The 17,381-nt window shown below is 36.1% G+C and overlaps 1 protein-coding gene across 1 annotated transcript; it reads left to right on the top strand.

Annotated features, from left to right (window-relative positions):
* The first annotated feature begins 11,833 nt into the window (after positions 1–11,833).
* LOC128860048 (uncharacterized) lies at positions 11,834–12,615 on the top strand. Its single transcript, XM_054097273.1, has 2 exons — positions 11,834–12,252; positions 12,369–12,615. Exons 1-2 carry the CDS (start codon positions 12,022–12,024, stop codon positions 12,504–12,506), a joined length of 369 nt encoding a protein of 122 aa, XP_053953248.1. The 5' UTR covers positions 11,834–12,021; the 3' UTR covers positions 12,507–12,615.
* Positions 12,616–17,381: the final 4,766 nt, after the last annotated feature.

Here is a 17,381-nt window from a genome sequence, read left to right as displayed (position 1 = left end):
CTCGGAGATATTACTTCCAATGCTGACGGAGCTGTGGTAGGCTCAATGTCATACAAGGATACCAAACTTAGACATAGCAGCACAGAAGTTATTTCACTCTGTGCTTTCAAAGGCGGATTAAAAATCGGTTTTTAAGAGATGATGTGTTTCGAGTTGTTGTATGTGGATCTTCTCCAGGAATCGGTGTAATGTAGAGATCTGGTCTATGGTTAACCTACCAAGTCTGAAGCCATACTGATAAGGCCCAATCAAGCCTATAAAAATTCATGCCGTCAAAACACTGATTCCTGTAGGTTGTTTGCAAGCGCATTATCTATCATCGTCCATCTGGTCGACTAGCGTATTTAATCAACAGTTTGAAGAGCTGTCTATGAGTCACATAAAATTAATTATTAGAAAGTTGAATCATTATAGAACCTCTTTTTTCTAATAGATATGGAACAGATGCAGATTGCTTTAATGACAAACTCCATGTATAAATATCCAGATCTGGCAGAGGGTTCTGTTCCAAGGTCTACTCAAGGAAAAGCGGAGGTCAATAGATTATGCGCCGAATAGGCTGAAAATATAAACGCGTATGGACTTCCCAATAAATCCAAAAGCATATTGAAATCTCTAGCATGCAACAAATAGCGTTCAATTGAAAATACTTCATGACGCCCCAAAATGTTATGTGAAACAAAATTTGAAGCGAATTTTTCCGTTTTCAGGGAGTAGGACAATCGTCAACACCATATGGTCATTCGCGATGCACTCCCAGGATACGTCACATGATGCCGAGGGTACGTCAATCTAAGTTCATGCGCAGCATCAATTTTTTCTGCCACAACAACCAATTTTGAGTGGCTTTCACGAATTTCTTCTTGTAGGTAGTGAAGTGCGACGACGACTGAGTTTGGAAAATTAGCGAGACGAGGTGACTCGAAATGGTGCTTCATTAGAAGAAGTCGAAAAAGCGAGTTGATGGTTTGATGAGCATCGGTAAGTCGTAGAAAATCAACGCACGAAAATATTTGTGATGGTTTTATAACATTGGTAAGTCCTAGAAAAGCACGAAACTATTTGTGGCTAAATCCCATCCAAGTTACCAGTAAGTGTTAACAACAAAAATACCATTCATGTATGAAAAATTCTAAGTACGTAGCGATCGATTCTCGCAAATTTTACTTTCGATTTTCATCGCCAGTAATTCAACTAAATTTTTATCAAACTGGGATCCAGGGTCCTATACGGTTAAAAACTAAAAGGCAGTACATTTCCTTGTACATATATTATGTTTTTCCGTCGGATAATTGATGGTGACAATAAGATATATCGCATTAAGGGGGACTTTGCTGTTTCGGTGGCGCCGCAATCTTATGGCGGATTCTTATAGAACTCGACAAAAGAAAACGAAATGAAAGAGTACAATTTTTTGATATCTCGTTTAGTTTTCGAGATATTGAATAAAAAAAGGCTGGCAAAAAAGGCAAAAAGGAGTTCTACGCAAAAATACGGTGGATTGCGTAGCCGGAGTTGGACTGATGAGGGTTATTTTTTTGAAGCGCGGCCAAAGGCCGCCCACGCGATAAGGAGTTCTACGCAAAAATGATAAAACACATCGATCGATGATAAAACACATCTCGAAAACTAAACGAGATATCGAAAAATTTTACTCCTATACTTTGTATTATTTCGCCGAATTCTATAGAAACTGAAGAAAAAATTATTATTATTTTTTATTTAATATCTCGAAACTAAGCGAGATATCAAAAAATTTTACTCATTCATTTCGTTTTCTTTTGTCGAGTTCTACAAGAATCCGCCATAAGATTGCGGCGCCACGGAAACAGCAGTATTGCCGCATTAAGTGTAAAAATACCCAAAGAAATAAATTTAAAAAAGCATAAACTAATTTTTTTGAAAAGCAGCTAAAAATCATTTTTTTAAAAAGCTAAAAACATTTTTTTTAAGTTAAAATTAAAAAAAAAAGCAAATATATATTTAAAAAAAAAACCTAAAAAAAATGTTGTTTTAATTTTTTTCAAAACAAATTTTTTTAACTTTTAAACTTTTTTTTAATTTTTTGTACCTCATTTGCGTATTTAATGACTCAAGGTTAGCCTAGAAATCACTTTAAACCGTCGCATTCCATTTACCAAAAATAATATTTCTAACTATTTCAAACCTACTCGTTTCATGCATCAACAAAAACTGTACACATTTTTTGGCTCTTTAATTTCAAACAACTGTAAAACTATTCTTACTACTTCCTGACTTCTTAACGAAAATGACAACACAATATATGGCACCTAGAAAGAGAACAAAAAAAAACGTTTGTTCAACGGAGCAAAACACTCTGAAATCAGTTTAATCAGCAGATTTCAATGCAATTCATCGCCGCTGAAGCATTGAATGTCTTATTGAGGAATTTAGAGCCATTTGTTTGTGTCGGTTATTAATGTATGACAGCTATCAGGTGTCAATTATTTCCTCACAACTACCAACGTCACAAGTCGGTAATTTTTCGGACATTATACGCTGTTACATAACCTCACTGTTTACACGCTTTTTTACAACAAAAATATCAGTACTTTTCAAATAAACACTGCTTCTCTTCATATTGCAAATTTTATCTACCTATGCATTTACATATCTACATATATTTACATAAACGTACATATAGAAAAATGTATCAAACATGAAATTTGTTTCCCATATTAACATACATATACACAGAACATAAAAGTACATAAATACCATATTTAGAAATGCTATCAACCGTAAGCGCATGACAACACAGAATGTGTTAATTTTAACAAATTTTATAATTAAAATTTCTGTGATAAGCATTCTTGCTCAATATCTCATAACCTAAATTCCCACTTTAAACAAACAGAGCCATCGACTTGCACGGGCTACAACAAAGTACATGTGAGCGAGCACATGCGAGTACTTGTCTACTCGTATGCACATACATATGTATGTATGTAAATAGCGAACCTACATGCATATACACACGTGCATGTAGTAACAAATTTAGCTTCAAGGGCGGTTCTTGACATACGAGCATGTTCAACAATGAGCGCCTCATAATTTCTTAGTTTTCAAAGCAAAACATAAAAACTAAATTCAAAGTGTAGTTGTGACGTTGCATTTTCAATGCATGTGGTGTAACTTCCGCATTTGTTTGTATGCACATTAAGGTGGTGTAAAATTATATACTTAAATTAATCAGGAAGTAACTTTTTAAATGAAACTGAACGGATAATATATGACAACCGTGGCTGTAATTCTGCGATATTAAGCGCTTCAGCCCCAAGCGATAGTAAAAACAAAAAACAAAAAATAAAAAAAAAATATAAAAAATGGAATACCTGCAACACTTTTAGCTAATAGAAATAATTGTAGCTAAATTCACTCACTATACAACTAATACAGTTTTCTGATATTAAGGGGTTAGGGGTAGTCAGTGGCCCGAAAAAATGATGATTTTCAATAATTTTTTTTTGCTAGTCAATTGCATTATTTTACAAAAACAAAAAACATAGCATGAACACATTGTGTTTCGACTTGACTTTAGCAAAATTTAAAAAAAAAAAAGAAATAATAATAATTGTAAAAGTTATCGCTGTTTGTGGGGATTCATCTAAAATAAGTCGGACAAGAGAAATTAGTTTTATTACAATAATAGATAATCATGTGCCTGATCGAAGCTTTTTTTTCAAAATTACCAATATGGCGGCCTCAATTCTAATTGTTGAAAAAAATCGAAAGTTTTGAAAAAGAAAATCCTTCGATCAGGCACGAGTTTTTTATGTTTTTCAAAAGCAGTATACATTTCTACCAAGCGGTTTTTAAGTTACAGTGATCATCAGTTCAAAAAACATAGTTTTGAGAAAAATTCATTTAAAGTTTTGCTATTGATTTATATAGAGTTATACGAATTATTTAATTAATTACACTGTGTCATCTATTTCTGGTCCAAATAATAGTTCTTCAGCCGTCATAGCAGCTTACAAAATATCGATTTGCTGTTGCCTACGTAGCATTCTACCTTCTCGAGTGTTATCGCTAGCGCGCTTATCTGCCACTTTCATACGCAGCATCCATTTTTTCAGCATACGAACGCTCCGGAGCGTTCGAGCGCCCTTTGTTAATTATTGAATAACTCGAAAAGTATTGGTCGGATTCACTTCAAATTTTCACACAATATTTTTACGATGATATGAAGGGCTTTTCAATAACAGGTGTTACAGGTGAATGGATTGCGCTATCGAGAGATGATTAACGATCTTTTATGGCCGGAATGGCGGATGGTATTGATCTGGACCAATGATCTTTTACGGGAAAAGTTTCCGGACCGTGTTATCTCTCGAAGAGATGATCAAAATTGGCCACCGAGATCTTGTGATTTAACACCTTGTGACTTTTTTCTTTGGGGCCACGTGAAAGAGAGAAGGTCTACGCCAACAGCCCAGGGTCGATTCAAGATCTCAAAGATATAATTCGTGAGGCTATCGAGGACATAGGGCAGCCACTTTGCTATTCGGTTATGGAAAATTTCATGAAAAGGATATTGTCCTGTAAGCGTGGTCGTAGTGGTTTTTTGCCTGATAGTATTTTGCACTATTAACGGTCGCCGTAGCCGAAAGGGTGGATGCGTGACTACCATTCGGAATTCCCAGAGAACGTCGGTTCGAATCTCGGCGAAAACACCAAAATTAAGAAAAACATTTTTATAATAGCGGTCGCCCTTCGGTAGGCAATGGCAAACCTCCGAGTGTATTTCTGCCATGAAAAAAAGCTCCTCATAAAAAAAAAAAATCTGCCTTTCGGAGTCGGCTTGAAAGTGTAGGTCCCTCCATTTGTGGAACAACATCAAGACGCATACCAGAAATCGGAGGAGGAGCTCGGCCAAACACCCAAAAAAGGGTCTACGCGCCAATTATATATATATATAACGGTAAACCTTCCTCTTTATAATGAAATTAACATCCGATCATTTTTATTAAAAATAGCATTTTTCTTTGAATATCAAAATAACACCTCTTATTGGAAAACTCTATACTTGCTCTCGAGCGCTCCGGATCGCCCGAACGCCCTTTGTTAATTGTTGAATAACTCGAAAAGTATTTGTCGGATTCACTTCTAATTTTCACACAATATTTTTAAGATATTATGCGTTAAGAAAATGCAACAAAAAATCTAATTTTTTTAAAATTCTGACTACCCCTAACCTCTTTAAAAAAGGGCAAGCAATTTTCAAAGTTGTGTAATATAAAAAAAATGAATTTGCTTTTGAGCCACCCTAATGTGAAAATGCAGATATTGCTCATACGTCGCGGCGTTCTTTTTTACTGTGAGTAGAATTACATACATACATATGATACATACAAATAGGTACAATTCTACGTAGTTGATAAGCTTTGTGAATAATCGATTTAAATTACAATTAATTCTGGGTCAATTTTGAATTCCGCTTTTCCTTTCATATATATTTACGTGTTGTTTACATGCGAGATTAAAAATATTGCATTGATCCCATTGAGGCAATTGTAAATATTTCTAATTTCGCCATTATGACCTACTTATTTTTATGCTAATATTTGGTTATTGGTACAGTCGTGTTTGACTAGTAAATTTGGGCCACAACTTATTGTATTTTATTCTCAACTGAATGAGGTGAGAGTTTGCATGCCCCTCCGTATTTTGGGTGGTCGCCTTTGCAGTCTATTATAGTTGTGTTCGATAATAAAATTAGCCATCTGACTGTATGCGTGCTGTAAGCGTGTCATAATCCAAAAAATGGAAAAGCCGAGGAAACCGGCTTCAAAGTTGGCAATTTACTATGACGCACTAAACAAAAGTGAAGACAAATTTTTATCTATATTAATATCGCTCGGGATTCTTTACACAGCATAAAAGATCTGCTTGTGGTCCTTTCTGATTACTTAGCTGCATATTTTTCTCTTGTGATTATGGCATTCTCGCACCAAATGAACGATACGTAACTCCAGTGTCATAATAAAAATCTACGTTGGGCACAACTAGCAAATACTCGTATAGTAGGTACTACAAGTAAATTAGTTGATATCAGCTAACTTTGTTGATATGGTAATCTATGTATATACATATTTATGTACGCTTCTTTCTGTACAATTGATAACTCAATGTATGTGTATATGTGTATATGTACATATGTATGTAAGCAAAAATTTTGATTTTTTCAGATTCAAAAATTATGCATAACATTGCACTACTTTGAAGTGAAGTAATTTTTTGTAAGATATTATTTTAAGTAATTTTCAATTCACATCGCCGCGAGTTTTAACAAGCCGTACAGCCTTTTGTCAGCAATATTCTTCAAGGATGAAAAATATGTTGATCCTAGGAGCATTTGTCCAGTCCTACAAAAAGCAAGGCAGCAGCAAAATCGGTGTTTTAAATTACCCCTAGCATTCGTTTCGTTTCGCGTGTTACACGCATGGCTCTGGACTAGTCCTATTTTGGCTGCGTGATGTGGGGTGATACAGTGTCTCGTCAGTACTCCAACCAATATATTGCAGCCTTTCCTAGACAGTAATAAAATAAAGTTTGGAGTTTTCTTATTCCAAGTCCTTAGCATAATTTTGGCAGTTTTGTACAAGGTTGAGTGTTCGCATATCGACTGCGTTTCCGGGGCTAGTTCCTCATTTAGTTCCGTTTATAGAAATTTGATGAAATTATGATAAAATATTTAGGCAAAAAATTGACTATAGCCATTTTGAAACGTTCTACGAATTCGATGAGAGAATTCGTCTTACTGTGAAAGGATGCATTCTCAATTTGGTAGATGGCTGGTAGGTTGACCCAAAAATGGAGGAATCTAAAGTATTAAGCTGATTCCGAGCGGACGGCAGGTGGTTTTTTATGAGTAGCTTTTTCATGGCAGAAATGCCCGCGGAGGTTTATCATTGTCTGCCAAGTGGCGACCGCTTTTAGAAAAAGGCTCTCTCTATTCATTTGGTGTTTCTTGTCTGGGGTTTCGAACCGGTGTACTTCCGAATGGTAATCACTCGCCAGCCCATCCAACTAAGGTGGCCGGTGGTGGCTGGCTCAAAAGATCCATTAAAAGAAACTATGCCTTGTAAACGAAATCTCAGTTGCGAGTGGCTTCTCATTTGATGCCAATGAGAGCTCAAAACCATTGAATTTGAAATAAGCTTAGCATTTCCAAAGCAATCCACAATATAGTAGCGGTTGTCCCTAGTAAAATACGCTATATTTACGTAAAATCTTCAAAAATGTACAGAGTTCTATAATTTTTTTTTGTAAAAAGCATGCCAATGGTCTGTGGATGACTTGTTGCACCTCTCGAAAAAATGAATGCTTGATTCCTTCAAATGTAGTAGTAGAAGCCACCCAATAATGTCGGCGACCATTTCAGTTATTGCTTTTTTCATCTCCCTCCAGCCAAAAATGCCCATCTCCCTTAAGGGGTTAGGGGTACTCAGATCTTTCAAAAATTTTATTACATTTTCTTAATGTATAATATCTTAAAAATATTGTGTGAAAGTTTGAAGTGAATCCGACAAAGACTTTTCGAGTTATTCAACAATTAACAAAGGGCGCTCGGGCGCTTGAGCGCTCCGGAATCGATAGCAAAACTTTAAATGTGTTTTTCCCAAAACAATTTTTTTTTAACTGGTGATCACTGTAACTTAAAAACCGCTTGGTAGATTTCAATAAAATTTATACTGCTTTTGAAAAACATAAAAAACTCGTGCCTGATCGAAGAATTTTTTTTTTCAAAACTGTCGATTTTTTTTTAACAATTTTTCTCAAAAATCTGAAAAATATTTCCTGGCAGGCACATGATTATCTATTCATAAAACTGATTTCTCTTGTCCAATTGATTTTAGATGAATTTCCAAGGACTTGTGATGATTACCGCAAGGGTCAAACAGCGATAACTTTTACAATTATTTTTTTTTTTTTAATTTTGCTAAAGTCAAGTGCAAACATGATGTATTAGTGCTATGTTCTTATTTTTGTAAAATAAAGCAATCGACTCGCAAAAAAAATCACTGAAAATCATAATTTTTTCGGCCCTCTGACTACCCCTAACCTCTTAAAAAAAGATAGATTAGCTAAAGCGAAAGGTGTAAATATAACGAATTTGCCAAAGTTCCATGTTTAATTTACGACCAAAATACAACGCGTAGATATGAATATAATAATTTCGCTGTGGTCTAAATTTTTTTTTTTAAAACAGACCCCTGATCTGCTCAGCTTACCAAAAAAAACTAGCATTCTCTGAATAGGACTAAAAGTAATATAGAATAAAAAAATACAAATTAATTTGTAAGTGAAAATAATTTAAATATAGTTTTCTTTTATTTAAGGCGATTCTATTAAAGGCGGTGGCACTAGTCGAACAACAATGTTATGTACGTTTGACTGTCAAGGCAAAGTATTGGAAAAGTAGAAAACAAAAAATTAATTCGCCTTGTTTTATTTTGTGCTGACAGCTAAATGGACACAGCGAAAAAAAAACAAATCAGCTGATTTACCAACACCACCTTTAATCGATTCACCTTGCTTTAATTTAAAATTTTCTTTAATTTAAAAATTGTTTGATTTTTTTGTTTCTCAATCAAAAATTTCCAAAACGAAGTTTTTTTTTTAATTTGAAGGGTGAACTCTTCTCTTTTTTTTTCATTTGGTCATAAGTTTGTTGGTTATGTTTAACTCATGGTTTTCCTCTGTTTCGAAAACTCCAATTTTACACTAGGTATTTCTACTTCTGAGGCTATGAAAGGTTGATTTTAACACCCGACCCCGTCGTGGTTCCCTATTGTGTTTTGGATGGACTGTGAGTTGAGTATTATTTTCTTTGATCGTTATATATCCTCTTTTAATAAACACCTCTGTAAAAATTATAATTTTTCGTGGCTGCCAAACTGACTATTTAAATATAAAAGTCTTTGACTGGTTGATTTTTTTAAGTATCTAATAATGACGAAAAGAAAAAGAAAAAACGATTAAAACCAACATAAATAAAAAGAGCGAAAAGGATGATTAAGCAATAATAAGAAAATCCAGTTTCTGAAAAATCAATTTTTTAACATTCCTAGCATTTACTAAATGCTGAGATTTTTATCACGTGTGTTTGTTATTACGTGCGTGTTACGTGTGCGAGCGAAACTATGCAGCTGAGTTCGTTAAACAGAGAAATTTAATCGATTTGTTTTTCATTTGGCTTGCATTGGAAATATAGTATAGCAATTTTGGGTTTGCCCAATGTATGAGCACGAAACTATTGAAAAAAATTAAACGTGCGGTTGGCTGATTCGTTCGTGATACGTTTTGTTGTTGTCATACGTACCTTGTAAAGGAGTAAGTAGGTAGATATGAGAGCGTGTATTTACTTTGTCCACAAGGTCGTAAAATCAATTATAAACTCTACTTCTTACAATACTTTATCCAGACCCAGTTATTAGGAGTAATAAACCTCTTTAAGCACCCCAGACGCATTACTATGAAAAAGTCAATGGCTTTTTTTCCTGTTTCAGACATGAGTAGCAAATTGAGTTATCAGCCGCGAGATCAATGCGTTACTTTTTCTACCGCAGTTTGAGAAGAAGTTTCATTGCTTCCCTGAACATCGCTTTCTGATAAAATTTTTGTTCACACGATTCGTGATACATTTCACAGTTTCCACTAAATGTGAAGCTATAAGTGGTGTTATTAGCCAATTTATTGACTAAATCGTTACATCGAGTACAGCACCATCCCAGTACCGGTACCAGTACACAGACATAAGCCCCAAGCCCCTCAGTCTCAGCTTACATTCTTCACACATTTACGCCTTGAGGGAAGATCTACTTTATTTTTCTTAACGCAGTCGCGAGCTGAGAATCATTGCATGACAAATTGGTTGCATGCAAACTCTATATCTTATCAAATACAGTTACAAAATATCTATGTTCGTTAATAACTATGCACAGAATGCTCCGATTTGCATAGAATTTTTTGTATTTCGAAGCTAATCATTCCTGGAAGGACATAGATTGTAGTACATTACATAAACTACATTACAAAAGAGGCGTATCTGTAACTGCAATAAATCAGAAATTACTCAACCTATTGGAGGCCTCTTTTTGCTATCAAACATTAAAATGTTTACTATCATTCTGCAATAATAAAATGCATCAATAATTTCCTATTACTATTAAAATTTTAAAAGTAAAGGGAATATTTTTAACAAAAAGATTTTAACAAAAATTGCTGTTTTTCCATATGTTCGCTGCATGCCAAACTCCACTAAGCAGGAAAAGCAAATATGAAAATTGTAGTCTTTGATTTTTAAATCCTAGGCGAATCTATTAAAGGTGGTATCGGTAAATAAGCTGATTTGTTTTTTTTTTTCTTTCGCCGTGTTCATGTGGCTGTTAGCTCAGAAACAAGGCGATTTCATTCTTTGTTTTCTACTTTCCCAATGCTTTGCCTTGACAATCAAATGTACAAAACATTGTTGCTGGTCTAGTGCCACCACCCTTAATGAATGCGCCTTGTTTAAATCCATGATTCAATAATAAAAGGTTTGCTCAGTAAGCAGCTTTCTCATTCCCTCTTGACAAATCGGCTCCCTTAGCAAGACACTGGGTTGCTAGCTCTAGAAATTTTGACTAAAAGTGGAGGAAAAGTAAAATTTGTAGAAAAAACATTTCTTTTTCAAAATGGACTCCTTACGAGCAACAACTCGCTCAAGAGCTTTCATCGGTATGTTCAGGACTATGGTAGTATGACATGGAATACATATCGCTTTAGTCAGGACATGATAGAGTACTCGACGTAATCCAAGATCGATGAGTGGAGAATTTACAAAGCTTTATTTCTTGTGATGTGTTGATTTAGAAGGAATTCATGTTTTGCAAAGAGCTAGCATTTCCCAAAGAGTTAAGACAGTGAGAATAATTGGATAGTCCCGACGCAATCGATTACATTGCAGATCTCATTATAAAAATGTTGGCAGAACTTGTTTCCAATGAGCCCACCTTCCTATGGATGGATGAAGTGTCCAGAGGAGGTTTAGAAAAGCACAGTACCAGTATGAAAGAGCTTCTCATAAAAAGCATCTACCGGAATCGGCTTCCAATTGTGGAACGCGCGCTACAAATAGGAGGAGGATCTCGGCGAAACACCTAACAGAATTGTACGTGCCAATTATTTATTTATTCTTAACAAAATAGTTTAATATTGGCGAAACGTTGCGATTGGTTTTAAATTTAAAAATTAATTCACAAAATAAAATCTTGGATTATGTGAAATAATTTCTTGTTTTAATATTAGACTTGGCAATTTCCGCTAATCACTTCTATCTATACCATTATTTACATTCAAATATTAATTAAAATTTATTTTTTAAACCGTTCGCAGTTTGTTTCCATTTAAGTAACAAAATACTATTTTGCTACCATTTTTACTAAAAAGGATTTAATTTTTTCCTTTTTATGCACCTTCTTAAATACAACCTTTTGTAAGGGAGTGTCAAAATTCGAATGTCACTAGTGAGCAAACCTTTAATAATTGAATCATGGTTTAAATCTATAGTTTGTTATTGTGTTGCTCACTACTTTTCGTACATATTTATAAATAAAGTAAAAATATGCAAAAATGGAAATTAAAGATTAAAAAAGCCAATGACAAAAATATTTTTTTTCTGAATTGACCAGTAATCGCTTTTAAATCGGCTTTGACTGAGTATTGCCCCTTTTCTCCTGCTAACTTTGATCAACCTCTTTCCACTTCTGCCTCAGAAAATTTACGCTCATAATGAATAAGTATTTTTCTTAAGATTCCACTTGTTCCCTTACGCTAAGGCAGTAGGCAAATGTGGCTTACGAAAATTATTTAAAATTTTTCTTCTATTTTCATTTCATATTTTCATAACTTCATATAAATATTTCAACGCAAAATTTGAATTTGTAAAATAAATTCGGAGAAGCATTAAAAAATCCTACACCATTTCCCAATCAACTGCACATAAAAAGGCGAATGTCTAAGTCGAACGTCTCCAAAGAAGCGGCAGGAGCGCCAAAGGCCCAACCAGCACCTGCCCCAATTGGAAGCAAACATGGCGTTCACAGAAATAAAGAGGAAGAACATAACGTAAACAAGCGCAGCAGTAACCGCAACCGTATTGGCCACATGTCGGACGATGCGAGTGGCTATACCTCTTCCAGCGCCGAAAATCTGGCGAGGAAAAGAAAATCGCGCAGAATGCCGGTAAGTGAATGGTATAAATTTCCTTATGGTGCGCTTTTACTTTATGTCTATCCTATTTTCATATGCTGTGCTATGTTACTTTATATGCATTTATTTCTGTAACTTCCTAATTGCAGCCCACAGATGCATATGAAAGGCGTAGTGGCGTGTCGGACTGCAGCCAATGTCGTAAACACATGATGAGAGCGCGACGTGCTCGGCGTAGGAAATCCCGTTCACGCGGTCGTCGCCGCCGTGGCAGTCGCCGTCGTTAATATTATTTCAGATGAATATTTTTTGTAACATTTGTGAATTGGCCAAATTAATTTCATGAAAATTTGTTAGGCAAAATAAAATGCAAGTGAGTTAAAAACTTGGTCGTGCTTATACAAAAAACTTACCATCATATTTTTGTCCGTAGTGTACGCACATACAAAGTAACATGGAATTTTAGTTTTAGATTAGTTGAAAAGTGAATTAAATAGAAACTCGTTCTTACGATCCACATAAGAAAGTTAAATCTGAAATAATTTGCTATAGCTTGAAAGTGCTAAGCTAAGCCATCAGCAGTGAACTGTTAAATAACAGTGTACAGTCTGTACATGAACAGACAAACGTGAATTACCCTATTGGTCAAAATCAAGCGGTGTGGCTTCAACATTAAAACCAGGATCTTGAATGAAGCAACAGTTCACTTCATTTCCGCTACTTGTGTCCCTGAAGCTCGACAGTTTTTGTGGATGAAGAGTTGAGAATCGTAGAGAAGTGTGATTACATTCGACAGATTTGAGAGTATTAGAAGAGTATTCGAGTACGAGACAAAGAACCAAATCAAAACTATTTGGAGCTCGAAGTACTACAATCTTGACAGTCCAGCTGTATACTTTAAAGATCTAAGGCTTGCTTAAAGGGGGCGTGCTGTTATGTAGAAATTAGAAACTAGAAGATGTAAACCTGATCCTATTTCAACCGCACGAAAAGGTGAATCCTTCGTGACTGACGGTCATTAATCTCTAATCTCTTCTCTGTTTAGGTAATTCAAAAATAATCTTTTAATAAAACCCGGCGACATCTACTCCTATTGAGTTTATTCCACTGCTCACTGCGCGGAACTATGCGCAATTAATAATGTTACAAGATATTAATCAGTAATAACAGAGACAAGGACAAGCTTAAAACTATAAGTTGCCCAGCGGCCCGATATGCTAAATGGGAATACACGTTAGACAGGCTAAGAATCAAACTAATAAACAAAACACAACAAAATGTATGCTCCAGCTAGTTTTGCAATCCCTTAACCTTCAACCGGACCCGATCTTTGTGTGAGATCCAGCCAGTAGTTGATCCAGGTACTTCACAATGTCTGTTCCGTGTGTCAAATCAACATAAAACGGAATCTTAGATTATATTAGTTATTTTTGGTTATTCTCTGACTTGCGCCTCACATTCGAGTGGAATGAGGTATATGTTGCGTTATTCATGCCAGAAGAAGAAGGTGTCTTCAATCAGCTTTATTCAACTTTTACATGATGAAACTCCACCCAACCACCAGAGCGCGTTTAAACCTATTTATCCCAGCAGATCTCTGTTGGAAACTGAGACTCCTCCTAAACACATCTGGAAGTCCCGATTTGAGCCTTCAGAGGAAGAATTCGATTTTGTTATTGATATTGGTAAGATCGGTTTATCACTGTCACTGTGCTTAGTCGAGCTTCTTGCCTAATTTGTGATTTATATCTTGATGTTGCGTCACAAATGGAGGAACCTACTATTTTATGCCACCTCAGGAGAGCAGAAGGTTTGTTGGATGGGATGGAGCTCTTTCACGGCAGAAATAAAGGGTATTTCAAAAGTGACGCTTAAATATCACTTTAGGTTAGGCTAAATGGTTGGCCACGTGAGTAGCCAACTTGGACAAATAATAAATTCGTCCATTGTGATGCCACATAGAGGAAAAACAGAGCGAGAGGAGGAAAAAGGAAAAATGTGCTTTGGATTGGAAGATGAGAACCAAACGTTGGCTAATTACATTCATATTAACCGCTTCAAGCTGCTGTTGAAATTCATCAAGTGGATGATATTTAAACCTACTACATTCGCAGGTGAGAGCCAAGATCTCTGAAAATTAGCCCGAAGAGAGCAGAGCAGCTGAGGAGAAGGAGTGGATTTGATTCCACATCATTCTTCAGACAGCTACTGCAGAAAGGACTTGAACCAATCCTAGACGCCTTGAGGTCGGTAGTGAATAATTCACTCACGGTACATTTTTTAAGTCCTTTTTGAAATTTGTCAGATGTACAATTTTACACTATAAAACAACGCGTTAAAATGATTGAAATTTATTATGAAAATCGTCGATCTTTAAGAACAGCATATCGCAAAATTAGTGATTTTTGGGTGGAAATAATCATTCGAATGAGTTCGATAGTTCAAAGGTTGGAGAAAAAATTTCAAGAAACTGGTTCTTTCGAGGATAGAAAAGGGCTAGCAGACCAAAAACTGGACACTTATGAGAATATTGCATTGTTGCTGTAGCGCAAAGTGTTGCTGAACAACCTTCAACATCAAGATCTCGAAGTTCTCAATAATTAGGCATTCATGAATCGACTGTTTGGCGGATTTTACCTGTAGACGTGCTCATGGTGGACACATAAAAGTTGCCATTTCACACATATAATTATTAAAAGCCATATTTTGAATAAAAATAGTGAAACTTTAATAAAACTTAAATGTTGACATGTTTTATTTCAAAACAACATCAAGACGCGTCTTTCGAAAGACCCTTTAGATTCCATTTGAAAACACCAAAGAAAAATAAATTTGAAAACTGACTTCGCAGGCTTAAAAATTATTACATTATTAAAGATTTCCTCACTTATGACATTTGAATTTTGACACTCCCTTACAAAAGGTTGCATTTAAGAAGGGTGAAGAAAGTGGACAAAATTAACTCCTGTTTAGTAAAAAGTGTTTTTTAATTAAATGGGAACTGATTGCGAACGCTTTAAAAAATAGTTTTAAGTTAAAGTTTGGATGTAAATAATAAATTTTATGGGATATTTAAATATATTGCATATATGCATGTTGCATTGTTTTGTTGGCTTTAAAGTGGTAGTGGTTTTTGCTATTTCCTTTAAGCGTTGTTCGAATTGACTCAAGAGTAATTGTTGCTGTAAGTTATTTACTTCTATCCAATGCTATTTATTTTTTGCTATTATTTTTTTACACATGGATTCACAGTCTGAATTGACTTCAAGGTGACCTTTAATTGATTTGAAGGTTATTTCAGCTTTTGAAGTTTTCTCGTACCTTTCTTTTTTTCAAGCATGGATCACTCTAATGTTATTTATCAGGCTGTTTTGGAATTCAAAATGTTTTTTTTATCAAATTCTCATTTGCGTCAAATTTCTTCACATTTTGTATTAGAGTTTTCATTGTTTCCTTATTCGATAAGCGAATTAAAAAAAAACAGAGTTCGCAAGTTCAAGTTTCAGAACATTAGAACTATTTTCTATTTTTTTTATTCAATTAATTTTGCGTTTAAAAGTGTTCTTCCCGAGCTGCTCTCTTATTTTTCCACAGAGATTTGAGAACATAAGTAGGAGGGGGAAGGAGCGAATGAGTAAGGAAGTGCGTGTAGTTGGTAGTGGGAGCATGAGTATGTGACTATAAATGAATATTTGTTACAAAGAGAGGTTATAAGCAGGAATTCTTCTTCTTCTTAATTGGCGCGATAACCGCTTACGCGATTTTGGCCGAGTTTCTTTCTCGTGCTCACCGGCGCCAATTGGACACACCAAGTGAAGTCAAGTCCTTCTCCACCTGATCTTTCCAACGCAGAGGGGGCCTTCCCGCTCCTCTGTTACCACCAGTTGGTACCGCATCGAATACTTTCAAAGCCGGAGCGTTTGTATCCATTCGCTGCGCTATGTCTATGTCGTCGTAAAACTCATACAGCTCATCGTTCCATCCTCTGCGATATTTGCCGTTGCCAACATGCAAAGGTCCAAAAATCTTACGCAGAATCTTTCTCTCGAACACTCCAAGCGTCGCTTCATCGGATGTTGTCATCGTCCACGCTTCCGCGCCATACGTTAGGACGGGCATGATGAGAGCCTTGTAGAGTGTTAGTTTTGTTCGTCGAGAGAGGATTTTACTACTCAATTGCCTACTTAGACCAAAGTAGCACTTATTGGCAAGAGATATTCTACGTTGGACTTCAAGGCTGACATTGTTATCGGTGTTAATGCTGGTTCCTAAGTATACTTAGTCCTTTACAACCTCGAAATCATAACTCTCAACAGTGACGTGGGTGCCGATACACGAGTGCGCCGACTGTTTGTTTGAAGACAGGAGGTACTTCGTTTTGTCCTCGTTCACCACCAGACCCATTCGCTTTGTCTCCTTATCCAGTTTGGAGAAGACAGAACTAACAGCGCGATTGTTAAGGCCGATGATGTCGATATCATTGGCATACGCTAACAATTGTACGCTCTTATAAAATATTGTGCCTGAGCGATTAAGTTCTACGGCTCGTACGATGCTCCCCAACATCAGGTTAAAGAAGTCACATGACAGCGAGTCACCCTGTCTGAAACCTCGTTTGGTATCAAACGGCTCGGAGAGGTCCTTGCCAATTCTGACGGCGCTGCTGGTGTTGAGCAATGTCATCTTGCAAAGCCGTATTAGTTTTGTGGGGATACCAAATTCAGACATCACGGCATACAGATAGTTATCGTACTGTCGAATGCAGCTTTGAAATCAACGAAAAGATGGTGTGTGCCGATTATCCTTTCGTGGGTCTTTTCCAAGATTTGGCGTATTGTAAATATTTGGTCGATGGTAGACTTTCCAGGTCTAAAGCTACACTGATAAGGTCCTAGAACCTTATAGGCGATATTTAGAAGATTAATCCCGCGGTAATTGGCACAGATTGCAGAATCGCCCCTCTTATGGATTGGCCAGAGCACACTTAAATTCCAATCGGCAGGCATGCTTTCATCCGACCATATTTTGCATAGGAGCTGATGCATGCACTTTATCAGCTCCTCGCCGCCATGTTTGAATAGCTCAGCCGGCAGTTCGTCGGCGCCCGCGGCTTTGTTGTTCTTTAGCCGCGTTATCGCTATTCTCTCCTCGTCATGGTCGGG

This window comes from Anastrepha ludens, chromosome 4 (genome assembly GCF_028408465.1).
Source record: "Anastrepha ludens isolate Willacy chromosome 4, idAnaLude1.1, whole genome shotgun sequence".
Classification (NCBI taxonomy): Eukaryota; Metazoa; Arthropoda; class Insecta; order Diptera; family Tephritidae; genus Anastrepha; species Anastrepha ludens.
This window is presented reverse-complemented; position numbering and strand designations above follow the sequence as displayed.

Excerpts from the sequence above, each read along its gene's own strand:
- LOC128860048 (XM_054097273.1), top strand. The coding sequence starts at position 12,022 with ATGTCTAAGTCGAACGTCTCCAAAGAAGCGGCAGGAGCGCCAAAGGCC. Across the intron at positions 12,253-12,368 it reads GAAAATCGCGCAGAATGCCG|CCCACAGATGCATATGAAAG; the intron begins GTAAGTGAATGG and ends TCCTAATTGCAG.